A 16,075-nucleotide genomic window follows, 5' to 3' on the forward strand; every position below is an offset into this window, starting at 1 on the left:
TGGCAGTGACATTACTCATAACATTGCAGCAGGGTCTGCTCTAAAATCACCCACTACAGGGGCTCTCAGAAACCCTCAGCTTGCTTCTCATTTCCAAACAATCAAATGTCGATCAGATTTCCACTTGCTCTTCCTGAAGTTCCGTCCGTTTGTTCCCCTTGTTAAAGGTGTTTTTTGTTTGGGGAGTTTTTCTTATCTTTAGCGAAGGTCGAAAAATGACAGAGGGTGTCATATGCTGCACGGATTGTAAAGGCCCCATGCAATATAAATCAAATGAATTGACCTGACACTGGGATCAGGACAAAATGTCCACTCGCTGTCACCAATGTGCCTCCACTGCTGCACCAAATTTCACAGTTTGCAGTAATAGTGCATCAGTAAGTATTTAACTGTAAGCCAGAGCAACACTGTACTTTTGCTTCTGTGCGTCAGCGTCCATTCAGCCTGTACAGGAGTGTCAATGACGCCTAGTGTGAAGCTGCTGCATCATAGTGTTATGAGACCACAGACGACATTCACACACACAAAGTCTGTTCCACTGAGCTGCAGTTGAGTCATGGAGAGAGCTGACCAAGCTCTACAACCAGACGTCCAGTCTGTAAGTCCAGGACCAGTCCTACAAGTGTGTAGGTGTTTATAAGTATCCACGGACATGTGTTTAGTGTGTGTGTGTGTGTGTGTGTGTGTGTTTCCACCTCTACACGTGTCCCCAAGGAGCGGAAGGTGACCAGTGCTCCTTCCCATTCATCCTGCTCCCTCCACTCCGTGGCCAGTCGGTACTTAGTGCCCGGTGTCCTGTGGCCAGCCAGTGGGCAGTGCTGTCAGTGATACCCGCCCATGAGCCTGACTCACATCATAAGGCCCCCATTGTGTTCGCAGGCTGGATTGGGTCTCACTCAGCGTGTCATTCAGCAGCCACTTGTATAACCAGGAGACATTCTGGTGCCTGCTTCTGTTTCTGGTTCTTACTTTCATGCCAGCCACACAGAGACACTCTGTTCTGTCTCCAGGCTTATTTAACTTTCATTTGGGAGTTTTTAACCAAAGCTCCCTCTGCGGCGCCTAGTCGACTCACTCGACTCAAATTGATGTATGTGAAAACAATTGTGGAAAATACTTAATGCGATAGTGCCTGTGAGTTCAAATGGTTGGCTTTGTTTATTGTTTATTTGTCAGGGACAGCAAAGCTATCACGATGCCAGAATATCATTTGGTAAAGACAGAATATGCTGGTTTGTGAATAAACGGATGAATAGAATTAAAGTGAGAATGGAATTCACAGTTGAAAATGGTTGTAATCGTATCCTCTGCGCTCGTTTTTGCTTATTTGATTGTCTTCTAAGAAGAACATGTTCAGGAACAACCGTCTTGTTGTATTCCCTACAGTGCTTCAAGAATCAAGGAATTTGCTGTCATTTGTTTGATTTTTTTTTTTTTCTCTGTGGATTCACAACTGGCTAAACTCTCTTGAGATGATGAAATACAACTACATTATTGATGCGTGGGTGGATCTGAAGGGTCTTTATAGTCGTGGCCAAGGCACGATCATCAGCATCACAGATAAACACTTCCTTTTCTCCCCCTCTCTTGTCCTTTTTTCCTCCGGCTCTGTCCTCCTCTTAGATGTGCGAGCGGCTAGGGAGCAGATGCACTTGGGAGGAGTGACCTATCCCACACTGCAAGAGGTAGTGCCCCGTCCCCATTCAGGCTATGGCCAGCCCTCTGCCGCCTGCTCCCCAGCGGGCTCCTTCACCGGATCTCTGCCTCCTCAGCCTCACAGTGCCTACTTCAGTGGGATGACTGGCCCTCAGCACCCCTTTTACAACCGGGTGAGACAAGAAAGGGACTTATCTGTCCTCTCCCTACTACTTAGAGCCTATCAGGTTGTGTGTCTGTGTTATTGTAGAAAAGCCCAAGTTAGAATATGATCTCCTTGATGATCTGAAAATAAACAAAGGTAATAAAAATGGAATCGCTGGCCCACTATTTGACACCCACGGATCCCCACAACCACACTGTTATTAAAAAGGCCCTTACTGAATTTAAAATGCTCAGTCCTCTGCATGTTATCATAATGTCGCATTGCATTTACCAACTTGGTAAATTACACCTGAATAGACTGTAAAGTAAACAGGTCTTTAAATGTTCTTAAATTAAATAACCTGCACCTCATTTACTGAGAATAGGTGAGCAATAGTGTCTTTTGCCTGCTGCAATTTTGTTTGTTTTGTTTGTGTGTGCCTTTCATATGATTTTCATTTTATTTTGACCTCATTCCTTCCGTTTCCCTCGTAGCCTTATTTCCCCCATTCTGTGTATCACATGCAACGGCCTTTCTCCCACCATGTCCCCTCATCCTCGTGCCCCTCCATTAAACCACCCGGTCAACCAAGGGACAACACCAATGGACTTGTAAGTAAAGAAGTATTCGAGCTATCTCACGTGCGCCTCTATCTCACACTCGATGATTACAGCCGCAGATACACTAGTAGTAGTAGTATGTGTATAATGCAACATAATCGTTTCTGAGATTGAAGTGATTGAAAGGTTCAATCTTCCTGCTCTCGTGGCTCTCTGTTTACCTGTTTGTTACTCAATGTTTTCAAACGGTACCAGTTAAGGGACTTCTTGTTCCATTTGTATTTATTTAACTTACAAAGACAGAAAGGTTATAGTGCTTTTGTCACCCGATATTATTGCTATTTTATAATATGCTATGTTTAATATGCGATCAGGTCCATTCTTCTTACCTACAGCATGACTTTCTGACCTCTTATCTTTCCTTTTTCTTTTATTTTTTTTTACACCTCCTCTCCTCTTAAATACCTCCTTCCACCTTCCCATTGTCTCCCTTTCCTCAGTGTGATGTCATTTGTTTTGCCTTCACATTTTACCTTCTGATGATTTCAATATCACCCTGTTTTATTTGCCACTGTGCCAAACCACTGTCCAAGGGTCTCCATTTAGAAAACGGCTCAAAGGATCCAAAGTAAATGTTTGGGTGCATACAAAAAAAATTCTTTCCGCACGACAAAAATGAATCTGATTCATAAAACCTTGCGTACGCCTGCCAGTGCCCAGTTTCCTTTTTTATAAACTGTCAAGTTTAAACTGACAGATCACAACTGTTGTGCGGGTAGTACGTCTCGTTCAGTTTATGAACATGGAGTAAAGCAGTAAACGCTTATTCCAAAAATTGAGTGGCAATGAACTCAACAGGAGCCGTTCTCTCTCCACAATCTTTGTCTCCATTCTGTGCCCATGTCAGGATGTTATTGCAGAGGATGCCAGAGAAGGCCTCCCCCCCTGTCCCTCTGAACCTACCATGGTAACATGTAGTTACAGTTGTGAAGCCCTGCGGATATGCAAATGTGCAACCAGTCCTCCATTATCTGCATGTTGTCAAGCCTTGTTTGTCATTTATTGTGTTGAATGCATAACACGCACGCCTATATTTTTTACGGACTACTTATTTTGCTGCTGTGGTTTAAAAGAGCCGAGAGAACAAATATAGACCGTCACACTTGCTGCAGCATTCTGACATTAAATACTGCATCCGGTGCAACGATGACCGCCCGCTTACCATCAAGAGAGGGGGATGTTGTCACACGCTTCAGATGTTATATGTAAATATAATATGCTCAATGAAGTCCACTCTGAGGTTGTAGCCATTCACATTCTGTCATAAATGGACTTTTGAAGTGTTGTTAACCCACTTCCGGAAAGCATTGAGCTGCAAGAAGTGAATCTCCGATATTCAGACATTTAAAGAGTGAGCAGCCACTATTAGAACAATTTGATGATAACACCACTCAGGAGATTTCTGCTCCACAAAGCCACTTATCAGGGCGCTGCCAGGAAGCATTTAAAGGAGCTGTTTGAAAGATTTAAGTATAGATTACTATGTAAAGTTCCTTCCATTCTCCGTCTGTATTTTTGTCTCTTTATATTTTTTGCTTCAATCTTCCTCTTTTTCTTTAAACCTTCATCCCCGTCTTTCATTTTACAAAAATGTTTGTTCCTCGTATCTTCCCTGGGTTTTTTCCCTTTCCTCATTAGTATAAATGTCCTCATTTCCATCCCATGTGTATTAGCCCATCTTATCCCTTTTTTGGTTCACACTTGATCTCTTTGTGTAGCGTTCACATGTGTCTGTATTTCTGCAAATCTGTGAATGTCGATGTGCGTGCACACTCACACATTTATGTGTGTCTTTGGATTCAGCCCAGTGTAATTGCTTAGCTGATATAAGTGTGAGTATGGATTCCTCGGGCTGCCGGGATTATCATCAGAGCAACTGTTGGGGCTGGCAAGACACACACACACACACACACACACACACACACACACACACACACACTGACAATGAGCCCAGTGCTGGTAGAGCTTATCTCCTTACCAAGACGCTTCCTCCCTCACAGAGCTCTGTTTCCTCTTCCCCATCCTTCTGCCCAGCCCTGAGCTCAGCCCAGCTGTAATTACAGTCTTATCACACACACACACTGGGAGGGTTCAAACCAAGACACGCAGACACACCCGCAGACATATACGCTTTCACTCACGTTCTTAGAACACGCGCTTGCAGTCTGAATCGAGGAGTCGTATTCAAGGCCTTCCCCGAATTGAAACTTCTGCTTTTTTTGAGAAAATGTCTTATTTTCTTTCCGGGTCTTTCTCTCCGTCTCTGTCTCGTCCGCAATCCTTTCTGTCTGCAAAGATTATGACTGCAAAGCCTGCTGACTGCAGCGAAAAAACAAAAATCTCCTTGTGTAATAATTCTACTTCCAACAGCCTCATCTTTTCCAGTCTGTCATGCAGCTACTGCAAAGCAGCCGTCTCCTCTCCTGCTGCGAAACAGATAGATGTCTGTCTCCTCTGTTGTTTCTGTCTCTCCTGCCCCCTGATGATGAGTTCAACATGTGTGCTCGTCTGTCTGTCTATTCTGTCTTAATTTCTGCCGCTGCACCCCCTCCCCTCTCTTTTTTCACAGGTACAGTCCCGGCTTCTCAATGTTCTGAATGTCTGTGCATATTTTTGCTTGACTATTTGTCCGTCTGCTTCTTTTTGTCTCCTTATCAAGCATTTTAAGGCGCTGCCTTACAAATTAAAGCAGGTACACCTCTGGTTTCTTGGCTCCCTTTCTCCATCATCTGTGCCTCTCTACCTCATTTCTAACACACTGGTTCAGTACTACCAAGCATGCTGTAGAAAGAGATACTATAGACTCATCACTTAGAAGTAAATGCACAACACAACTAGTAGTAGATTAGTAGATTCACTAACATAGTTTCATTCTGCGTGGACATGAACAGTAGCTAAACTCCCGGAGTGCCCGTCTTCATCCGCTTGCCCACCACTACAGAAAGTTGGCACCTCCTATTCAGTACTGCATTGTGTGAGCTGCTTGTTTTTTTTGTCCAGCAACTACTCACAGTCCGACTAAGCTCTGCTCCTCTCTCCCTTGAAACCAGAAACAAAGCCAGGGGGCTTAGTCTGAAGCCACGTCTTAATGGTGTTAATAGCCGAGAGAGAGCAGAGATGACGAGGGAGCGAGGAGGGGGAAGAGATGGGGGAGAGAGAAACTGAGTGATGAGAAAGAGAGAAGGAGGTCGATGCAGGAGGCTGTGAGGGAAGGAATGTGAGAGGAAGGAAGGAAGGGAGGGATGGAAGGAACAAGAGTGAGGGTTCAAGACAAGCAGAACCAGAGGGAGAGGGGTGAGTGAAGAAAGGGAGAGGGGTACGGAGAGGGGAGGGGTGTGGGTGGAGGAGGGTGAATGAGGTTTGTTTCATTTTTGTGCCAGCGGGTGGCATGTTGGCTCTCTGTGAGGCCTTAGACAACATCAACAGGCCACCGGTATCAGTCACAATAAAGCCTCGTAGCTGCTTGGCGGCAGCCGCTTCATTGTGGCTCGGCTCAACAGCAACCCATAGACTTACAGACTCTATCCCTTAAGTGTTGTGCACACACTTTATGTGCTTGTATATACTCCGAGAAAAGGAATACGAGCAGGTAACAGTGTATTTGGATAGGTTGGCAGCTTTGTTTACTTTTACACTTACACTGTGTGACTGATGGAGAGAATTACTGTGTGGGATTGTGGTTTTGCACCTCTGTGTGCCTCACAGTAACGGGCCTGCACGTCTCTGCCAGGAATTGTTGCTCGTTTTGCCCTTATCAATGTGTTAGGAGTGATGAGTTGGTCTATCAGTGTGCGAGTGTGTCCTGGTAACCTTAACTCACACAAACACTCTGGATAAGTTGTTTATATTCTGATTTTGTGTGTTTGTGTCTAGGTCTCTCCTGCAGTCCGGCTTAGCTCAATGAACACAGGTGCCGTGTGTGAGCGTCTCAGACAGCTGGATGGAATCGACCCCAGTATGCTGCCTCAGTACACATCCACCATCAAGAAGGTGTCCCTGTCAATAACATTCAAAATCGGATCCATTTTCTGATAATTACTGTATGTTTTCTGGTTGTATTTTTGTTTTTTTGCCTCATGCAGTTCTTTCTGCGATGCCTCCTTATGGGATTGTGGTGTTTTTTAGCCTGATGCAATTTTTGCACATGTTGATAAAGTAAATCTGTGGACAAACCAGTCAGTCCCTTCCCTGTCCTTTGCAGGCTAATATAAATGGTCGAGTACTGTCTCAGTGCAACCTGGATGAGCTGAAGAAAGAGATGGAGATGAACTTCGGCGACTGGCAGCTCTTCAGGGGAACGGTGAGACTAAGTTTCCCTTGTGTGGTGCCTCACAGCCTGGTTTAATATTGTTGCTATTGGCATCTATATGATATGCCAATAGAAACTACAATAACGAAATAATTGAAACTACAATAACGTAACTACTCTCATTACTTTAGAGTAAAGGCCTAAAATAGATTTACAATTGCACACATTCTCCTCACTCTGTGATACTTTGCAGACACTCAGCCGTGCCAGGGCCTTCCTGTTGATAAATGTCAGCTCTTGTTTATTCCAAAAAGAAGCAAGACAACATCTCATAATACGACATCTTGTGCTGCGCTGAGATATTGGGATGGAGATTTCATAATCCGTATTACGAGAAGGGCCGCTATTCAGTCAGCCAGGAGTCCAGTCGGCTGAGCCGGGGCTGAAATCACTTACACATGTAGCCGGGTTCACTTCATCAGATGTCTGTCTGTGCTCCTAATACCAAACCAGAGCCCTGGATTGGTTGTGATTTACCAGAGATCCAATGCGGAGCTCATGTAGGAGCAGCTGGAAAGTGTAGTGGCCTTACAGCTCCGTACACTATCCAGTGTTGTGTTGCCAGGTCGCAGCCAGCACAGACATCTGGTTCAAGATGGCTGACTGATATCTGGATGAAGGGAGGTTTTGTCGGGGAGGAGGGGACATCTGAATATCTCTACTTGGGCAACAGCTCACTCTTACAATGTTGTTGTTGATCTTTTATTTGTCACATGCTGACTGTGTGTCCTGTAACAATAGTCCAATGACGTTTGTTGAACTGAAAAAAGTACATTACAATGTCTTTCCCAGGTGATGGAACTACGTCACACTGAAACCCAGGCTCTGCTTCAAGATGAGTCCCGAGCTGCTAGCGAGCAGGACAGCAGCTTGCACCACGGGGAGTCCAGCAGACGCTCGGGGGGGGCCCAGCATGAAGCGGCAGCCTTCAGCCTGAATCTCAGCTTTGAGGAGCTCAGCGGAGCGGGGCTGGAGGAACCTCCGAGACACAGCAACAACTCGCACTGGCCGGTCAGTCTTCCTGTCAGTGGGCTAAGTGTAAATGTAACCCAACAGCAGATAGGATCAGACAGACGCGAGCTGTGTGTATGCACAATATACAAACCAATATGAACATGCAAAGACATAACAGGTCTTAACATCGCTGGGGTAAGCATACGCGTGAGTGTGTAACACAAATCGCAAATGGGATCGCACGACCACACACCCCAAACTGTCACATGGCCTCACTGGTTTCACATTAATGTGGTTGTGAGTGAGAAAAGAGATCGGCAGAAGAAGCTTATGGTGCTTTTGAACATGGCAGAATTAAAAATGCACACAAGTGCACAAAAAGGTGTCAAGAGGCCCCCTCTTTGTTTTTTTTCAGCTTCCCTATTCCCAATTTGATAAATCTCTTAGACGTGAGCAAACACTCACACGTAGACAGCTGGCTCTGCTGTTATTTTATGATCTCATTTTGTGATCTTTTTCAAATTCACATCATCCAACACTGAAGACACACCACAGCTTTCATTGCCACTCCGTCTGCAACCTTTGCCAATAACTTTTTCTCTGTGTCTCATTCTCATGTTCTGAATATTTCATTGGTTACTAATATAATTACAGGATTTTTATGTGCAGCGTTTCTCTATTTATGATAGTCAGGTGTCAATCTGACTCTTCAGTTACTTTTAATGTGAATATATTCCTCAACAAACTCACGTGGATGTTTGCACACCATTCCAATTTTGTTCTCATCGTGTCAGGTGACAAATCTCCACACCTCAAGCATGTCCAGCCTCAACTCTCAGGAATCCTCAAATGACATCTGCAAGCTGACAGACAAGCAGCAGGCTGAGTATCATGATGCCTACAGGGAGTACATCTCTCAGATGGTGCAGGTGGAAAGGTCCGGCGGTGGGAGAGAGAGGCCCGTGCAGCCCCACCCTGGACAATTCCTTCAGCCTGCCAGCTCAGAGGACAAAGGGGTGGGTGGACAGTCACGAGTACACTGTTCTTCTTGCCATTGCATCACTGACAGCATAAATTGAGTAGAAGCTCCCACGGTCTGATTACAGTGTGGTGACTATTGTCATTAACTAGTGGAGACATAGTTTCTGAGCCTGTATGTTGTGTCTTTCTTAAACTTTTTTTTTTAATTGTTGTATTCCTCTGGCCTGTGCAACAGCAAATGTCTTTTTCTGAGCTGGGAAAGGAGAGATCTCTGATTCTTGCATTTCTTAATTATTTGCTTATAGTCTTTGTTTCTCTTGGCACATAATGGAAGGTCTGGAATCCCCTCTTCAGAGGCCTCTTGGCCAATAGCACACGATACTATACATATTCATGTTCTTGTCATTGAATCTTCTTCCCTCTCCTCAGGCCAAGGAAGGAGCTGACCAAGACAGCCGCAAGTCCTTCACCAAGAGAGGCTCCAAGACTAGTGATGCCACAGACTTCCCCTTAGGGACCGATGCCCAGCCCCTAGACTCCATCAGTGAAGAGGATGAGAAGCTGGACCACAGCACATTGTCCAAAATTCCAGGCTCCAGGAAGAAGGTAGGCGGGTCATTGTACAACAAGCTGCCCAACGATGAAGACTCCGGCCCAGAAGAGGCCAACAACACCACACCTCTCCTCCACAAAGAGGGGAGTGCTGATGAACTGTCCTCCCACAGCGGCTCCCAGCCCACTGGGCTCCTGAACAAGCTTGGCTCCCTCGCCGAAATCCTCCTGGATAAGAAGGACTCTTCGGACTCAGGAATGCGCTCCAGTGGCAGCTCCTCAGACCGCTCTCTAGAGGAGGCTGGAAGAGATGCTGACAGAGAGAGGGAAGCCCTGAAGCCCAGCCCGATCGAACTAGAGCTGGAGGGTCTGGTGAAGAAGAGAGGCCTCCTCCCCAGCAGCCTGAGCGGCCTGCAGGACGCAGCGGCGACCCGCATGTCCATCTGCTCCGAGGCTCCGTCCGAGGCCAGCCTAATGGCCAGCAGTCCCGATGAGGGCTGGCCCTCTAGCGAAGTCAGCAACCTCAACTGCACCACCAGCATCAGCACCCTTAATGACAATGCAAACAGCCCTGACGACACCACCAACACCAACGCCAACAACAGCCATCAGCAGCCGGTTAACATCACAGGCACGGATTCCACCACCTCCTCCTGCAGCATCAATGTCTCGCCAGCTGTCATCATTGTCCACGGCAGAAGCAGCAGCACCAGTGCTAACACCACAACTGCAGCCATCCACAACCAGAACCTGCGCACCATCAGCCTGGGAGACGAGACGGAGAGCGTCCTCTGAGAAGCTGGTCGTTAGTCTGAAAAGGGCCACATAGACCGTTGTTCTTGATGTTGTTGGTGAAGTTATTATACTGTTAGTGCTGTGACGTGTTCCAAAGAATTAGACTAGATATGTGTTCTACTGTTAGGAAGGAAATGTGTTGCTGTGAATCAAGAGGACTGCAATATAAAGCTTTACTACGTTGGTTTTGTAGGGAGAAAAAAAACAATTACAAATCTAAAGACGCATTAATAACTACAATTGGAACTTAATGATACCAAAAATACTTTTGTCATGTCAAATTGGGATTGCTTTAACAGTCCCATGCGTTTGAATCATTTAACTGTGATGTATTTCTTGTGTGAATATGGTGCTGTTGTGGAAATAATCTAGTCTAGTGATGAAATGTTAAATGTTGTCGACATTATGTTACAAAACAAAGCTGTGTTTTTCAGGACTAGAAAAAGATCTGTGTTACTGGGGGTCTTGTGTCTCTGAAGTGTTTTGCTCTGTGTTTGGTGGTTAGAATATTTCAATAGATTGCACTGTCGACACACAGCGGTGCAGAGCCTTGTCGATAGTAAATGTGATAGAAGTGCATGCACTAGTCTCCATAGTGACGATGTCTTTTCTATAGTTCCTTGTGAAGAGGCGTTCACTTCAATAAACATGTTGCTATGCGGACCCTTGAAATTAGTCTGTTTTCTCTCTTCTGTTCTGTGTGCAGGAAGATCAGCCGTTTTGTAGAGAGATCCCTCAGTGGACTCGGATTAAGCTTGTGAATACACCAGCATTTTTAAACTAAGAGTTTTCTCTACAGCACATTTCACATTTGACTTAATGCAGTTGAGAAGAACAGAGTGACATGCTGCTGTTCTCCGATAGATGGCGCACTGTCCATACAAACGCGCTGCGGGGCTGGACTCACGCTGCCCGTCAGTCTGAAAAATGACTGAGGGTAACTCATACAGGCCTGTGACTCAACGTGGGGTGCGTGGACCTGCACGAGTCCTCTGAGGTGGGTATTTTTAGGTACTTTATCATTCAACTCTAAATGCATGTCTAAGTTTGTAGATGATTGGTAATTGGATTCAAAGCGTTGTGTTTTATGGTGTAAAGAGTGAGTTTTCCCTAAAGCTTACACGTAATCAAGTGCTCCCTGGGGTACAATCTCAAATAGCTTGGCGGCTCTGGTGTGAAAATATGCGAGAAGCCTTGCTGCATTTCAGGAAGGAGGTGATTGACAGTTGGGGTTTCACTACAGGTCTTTATTGCCACGGCCATCTAAACCTTCACAATACTGTGGGGACATTTACCCCCCCCCCCCCCCCCCCCCCCCATTGAATATGTGTTAGAAGCTGAATTCTAAGCCCATCCCTCCATCGCTTGGTTCACAAGACACGAGCTGGTCATTTGGCATCAGAACCAGCAGCATCGTTCTCAGGTGCTCGCACCACTTTATTTCATCTGGCTGATGAAGTCAAACGTTGGACACGAGCGCTATTTATGGTCTAAGAGATGTATTAGGCAAACTTAAAATAACGGAATGCAACACGGGCCCATGTTTAAAAATAAGGAATTATCTCTGATAACTGTATTACTTTTGGAATCCGTAACGCATCAACGGCCCAGTTTCACCCAAAGTTAAATTTCCATAATGTTCCAGTTTTGTTTTTAAAAACAGCCTACAGCCCAGCGCTTTAATGGCTCAGCCTGTCACGCTGAATCATTTAATCCCATTTACTTTACATGGCGTGTGAGAAGGTAAAAGTGCAGTCAGTGCGCCTTAAATCCGCTTTTTATTCAACCGTGTGCCTCCAGGTCGAGTCTGACTCGGGGAGTGATGACTCTGTTTTTCACACTATTATAGGTCACATTCTGCGGGTCTGATAAGGACACTTTGTTGTGGGATCGGTTGTTGGAGTGCGTCAGATGTGAACCGCACAACCAGCACGGCCATGTGTCTTTACAGCTCTATTAGAAGTCAGCTGGGCGTACAGCTGGGAAACTGGTTTGACGTCTTCTGAACCACTGATACCAACATGGAATTCGCACTCTTCCCCCCCGCCCCCAATGAAAGATGTTCAAGTTGCGTTTTTGATTTATTTTGTATAAAAAAGGTACAATTTACATTACTTTTATAAAAAGTTTCAGCATAATTAAGTACAACATTACACTTTTGCAGAAGTTTCAAATTCCTGCAACTATACAAGATAAACTCCCGATAGGAGTTCACAAGGTTTCATTCTTTCATTTTTACTTTGAACAATGTCCAGTCCTTCATGTGCCAACAATTCTGACAAGACGAGACAAAACTTTTTACAGTAACTAACCAAGTTGTCTTTTCTATTCACGTTCGCACCTCCGCAAAAAAAGCGAAGACTTCAACAAGGAGGGGGACGGAGCTGAGAGGGCGAAATAATCCTTGTGACAATAATCTCGTTTTTCCTCCCACTGTCGGGAATATAGCGCGCCTTCCATTTCCAGAAAGGAACCACAAATAAAAAAAATAAAAAAAGTCTTAAGTTAAATAATAATGAAGTGTCCATACAGAAAACACATCACATTAGATTGTCCCATAATAAGCAAAAGTCTCTTGATTTCAGCGTCAGCATAAAAAAGGAAGAAAAACAAAAAATCCAGGCCTGGAGGACAGAGGTTGAAGGGGTGGGGTGGTGTGTGTGTGTGTGGGGGGTGGGGGGGGTGGGGTGGGGTGGGGTGGGGTGGGGGAGAGAGAGTCCTGCTCCCCAGGTCCTGTGTGTGTTTTTTTTGCGTCTTGACCAAACACCTGCAAAAGATTGAGAAAGAGAGGCGTGTTTAGAAAATGCAAACAGGGCAGAGATCCGGACAGACTGGCGCCAGGGAGGAAGCCGCAGTTTTGAACATTTAACCAAACACTCCCAAATACTAAGCAAACCCTGCGCTCCAGATGTATGTACACACAGAGAGAAGAGGGGGGGGGGGGGACGCGCGCACGCACGCACTTTTCGTACAACTTCAGCCTACAATCTGGGGAAGAATCAGCGTAATTGCCGCTCAGCTGGCGCCTACCCACTTCTTGTACCAATTATGTGCAGACATCGTAGTAGCAGTAATCCAAACAGCCATTATTTTCCTGTTGCAGATGCTCTTCATTATAGACACAAGAGGGTATAATACAACCCTGACGACTGCTACTTATATACAGTAACACGAGCAGCCTGGAGCCAATGTCTCCCGTTTCATTCCTCCAAACTCCAACGCCAAATGTCTCAAGACCAAGTGGATGAGTCACACAATGATTCGGTTCATCGGACTCTCACCTTACTGAGAGTTGACGGTCCTAAAGAAAAGGAGCCCCGCGGTGGGATCTTACAGTTTTGATATGCGGCTCTGCAGCTATAAATGTTAATATATGATCACGTTTGGATTCAAGTCAAGCCGACTGTCCGCTCCATGTCATAACAGACGATGGCGATGCAGCGCATTCTCATGCAAAACATATTGGGACCATTACAGCAACGGGAGACGTCGACCACATTAGCAGGGAACAAATGGACTGGGAAATGGTAATTCTAGCCCATTCTGCTCCAGCAGACTGGGAGACCGGCTGTAGCGGAGCCTAAGAGCCCTGGACAGAATGCAGCAGCAGACACGGGGACAGCCTACTTACCGCTTTAACGATGCAGAGTCCGGCTGTCATCTGTCATCAGCTCTGATGGCAACTCCGGGGACTGAAAACAAACAAACAAACAGACCGAATGTTAATTGTTTCCGCGGCATCCGATCGAAGTGTCTGGCGTTGCACACAGCACTATGTATAGGTCGAAGCTCTTCCTCCTCTCATTATGTACAAAAGAAGAAGAAGAAGAAGAAGAAAAAACATGCCATTTTCTTTTTCAACAAGCCATTTTGTGCGAGTTACGCATAGGCTACAAAGGCGCACTGGTTATGCGCACAAATAAATAAAAAAAATCCACCAGGCTATACATCTTCCACAACACACACGGCTATCGTTTCCCCCACATCACGACTCCTGGCTTAGGTACAGTGTAATTTACCTGTAATGACAAGATGCTGATATCTGTGTTGAGGGTGGTCAGAGGGGTCCTGGATGGAGTCTGCCCCGGCCGCGCAGGGTGATGCAGGCTGGTGAGTGCGACACTGGAGTCCAGCGCGATCTGCAGGTCCAGGATGTAGTCGATTACATGCTGCAGGATTTCCATCTTGCTGACGTTCTTGTTCTGGGGGATGCTAGGCACCAGCTCCTTCAGCTTGGAGTAGCAGTCGTTCATGTTGTAAAGCAGGCTGAGCGGGTCATCCACCGGGGTCTTGCTCCGAGAGATTCCCAAGGAGTGCTCTGATATATTCGCGTTGTTTTTCCGGAAGGACCGCACTGGGCTTATTGCTTTCATTTTGTCAGTGTTAAGTTAGGCGAGAGGGGTTGTGTGTGTCGATATTCTTGCTTCTTTAAGGTCCTGTTTTTGCCAGACGATCGGCGATCAGACTAGCGGTCCAAGCTGTCAGTGTGGTTTATATAGGCAGCAGGCAGGGCATGCGACGCAGGCGGGTCAAACGCTCTGATTGGTCAAGGAGACTGTGTCACTCAACGGCGTTTAGCTCTACCATTGACTCTTCGCGCTCAGATCCCGCCCCTCCGCCGTCGCGTTACCGGTGGCAACGCATGTTGGAGGCGGAACCCAGAGGGCGCTTCAGCAGCTCCGGTGGGCAATTTGGAAAATTAAGCCCTTACCTGTTTCTGATCAAGAAAATTAATGATTCGCATGGCTGTCAATTGGCTATGGGCAAGGTGTGAGTACGCGCCAATACCTGTGCCTACACCATTGAAATCGAGTATTTCTGTGATGCAGAAATATATTTGGAAAATAATATTCCGATTCAGAATAAAAATGGTTTTGATCCACGAAGGACAAAGCACGAGTTTATGTCTGATAACTCACGATCACTCATTCCTACATTTAGTTGACAAGTGCATAGTTGGAGGTGTGGACCAGTGATGACAGGACGAGGCGCGCCTGATGATTCTTAATTCCCTCCAGCCCGGGCCGGTGTGAAGGCAGCTTTCTGAGACTGAGGGTGAAATGAAACAGCTTCCACCGGGGAACCAGTCAGAGCAGCGATAAGACGGATATTTGTTTTGTGTATTTCTGCATGAGCGTTGTGGTAAAACTTCAACCAAATACACAGAATTTAGTCATTTGACTCACCACAATATTTTCTATATTTCATTCACCGGGAGCAGCAGTGTCTCCGATTTACAACAGTGGGGTGTGTTAGGTGTGATCGGTCCAAATGTGGATGGTGAGCACACAACCTATCAAAGAAATAATTAAATTATCAGACAACTATAATGCATTGTTGTTCACATCACAGTCCAGCCTTATAAATCAATATATATATATATATATATATATATATATATATATATATATATATATATATATATATATATATATATATAAAGGCTCGATAATTTAAGGATTTGTCTGTACTCCAAATCTCCGTCAGTTTTACCAGCGCAGCATGTAAACTCACATGGTTTTTAAGTGGCTGAGCATATCTAAATGCATCAGTTATGGTCCCGTGCACTTCAGTGTTGATTGTCACCTGAGTATGTTGTGTGTCAAAGTTCATTTAGTCACGGCCTACAATGTGGCTTTCATATCCCAGCACGTGAGGAGGGGATTAACTACTATTGACACTTTAATGTTTTCTGAATGAGCCATTTGTTTGTAGGAATTACACGCTTCACTTTTCAGCTGGAGGTTGGTGTGTGTGTGTGTGCGTGTGTGTGTGTGTGTGTGTGTGTGTGTGGGGGGGGGGGGGGGGGGGGGGGGTGATGCCGCACTAACTAATTGCCCCCGGGGGCAGTTGTGGACGTTTGTGATGTGTTCGAATCTTGCGTTGCATTACCTTGATAAAAATAATAAATAAATAAAAATCAATGTATTTCTAAAGAGGCAAAGAGGGGTGTGGGAGGGTCACTGTTAAAAGTAGGGATGGAGAGAGAATAGAGGAGACGAGAGGAAAAGATTCATTTTGATGGTTTGGGTTTATTTTTAATGTATTTATTTTTGCTGAGCA

At 45.5% G+C, this 16,075-nt stretch overlaps 2 protein-coding genes across 3 annotated transcripts in view; one reads left to right on the top strand and one right to left on the bottom strand.

Annotated features, from left to right (window-relative positions):
- The window catches only part of kidins220a (kinase D-interacting substrate 220a), a 44,754-nt gene extending 34,079 nt beyond the window's left edge, over positions 1–10,675 (top strand). The window contains exons 25-32 of one of the 2 annotated variants that reach the window (XM_034525408.1): positions 1,624–1,829; positions 2,296–2,412; positions 6,295–6,411; positions 6,623–6,721; positions 7,523–7,741; positions 8,479–8,700; positions 9,095–9,271; positions 9,391–10,675. In XM_034525408.1, the coding sequence (XP_034381299.1) occupies positions 1,624–1,829; positions 2,296–2,412; positions 6,295–6,411; positions 6,623–6,721; positions 7,523–7,741; positions 8,479–8,700; positions 9,095–9,271; positions 9,391–9,453 (1,220 nt within the window). In that variant the 3' untranslated portion in view covers positions 9,454–10,675. Of the gene's footprint in view, positions 1–1,623; positions 1,830–2,295; positions 2,413–6,294; positions 6,412–6,622; positions 6,722–7,522; positions 7,742–8,478; positions 8,701–9,094 lie in introns of both variants that reach the window. The other variant, XM_034525407.1, reaches the window with a different exon arrangement.
- Positions 10,676–12,080: 1,405 nt separating this feature from the next.
- id2a (inhibitor of DNA binding 2a) lies at positions 12,081–14,479 on the bottom strand. The gene is made up of 3 exons (XM_034525409.1): positions 14,032–14,479; positions 13,644–13,704; positions 12,081–12,779 (listed from the first exon to the last, which is right to left on the bottom strand). The coding sequence occupies exons 1-2, from the start codon at positions 14,383–14,385 to the stop codon at positions 13,648–13,650; spliced, it is 411 nt and encodes a 136-aa protein (XP_034381300.1). The 5' UTR covers positions 14,386–14,479; the 3' UTR covers positions 12,081–12,779; positions 13,644–13,647.
- Positions 14,480–16,075: the final 1,596 nt, after the last annotated feature.

The sequence above is a fragment of the Cyclopterus lumpus genome, chromosome 22 (genome assembly GCF_009769545.1).
Source record: "Cyclopterus lumpus isolate fCycLum1 chromosome 22, fCycLum1.pri, whole genome shotgun sequence".
Classification (NCBI taxonomy): domain Eukaryota; kingdom Metazoa; phylum Chordata; class Actinopteri; order Perciformes; family Cyclopteridae; genus Cyclopterus; species Cyclopterus lumpus.

Bases quoted from the DNA above. Each gene is read 5' to 3' on its own strand.
- id2a (XM_034525409.1), bottom strand. From the start codon at position 14,385: ATGAAAGCAATAAGCCCAGTGCGGTCCTTCCGGAAAAACAACGCGAAT. The intron at 13,705-14,031 runs GTAAATTACACT...GTTTGTTTTCAG, and splicing joins TCAGCATCTTGTCATTACAG to TCCCCGGAGTTGCCATCAGA.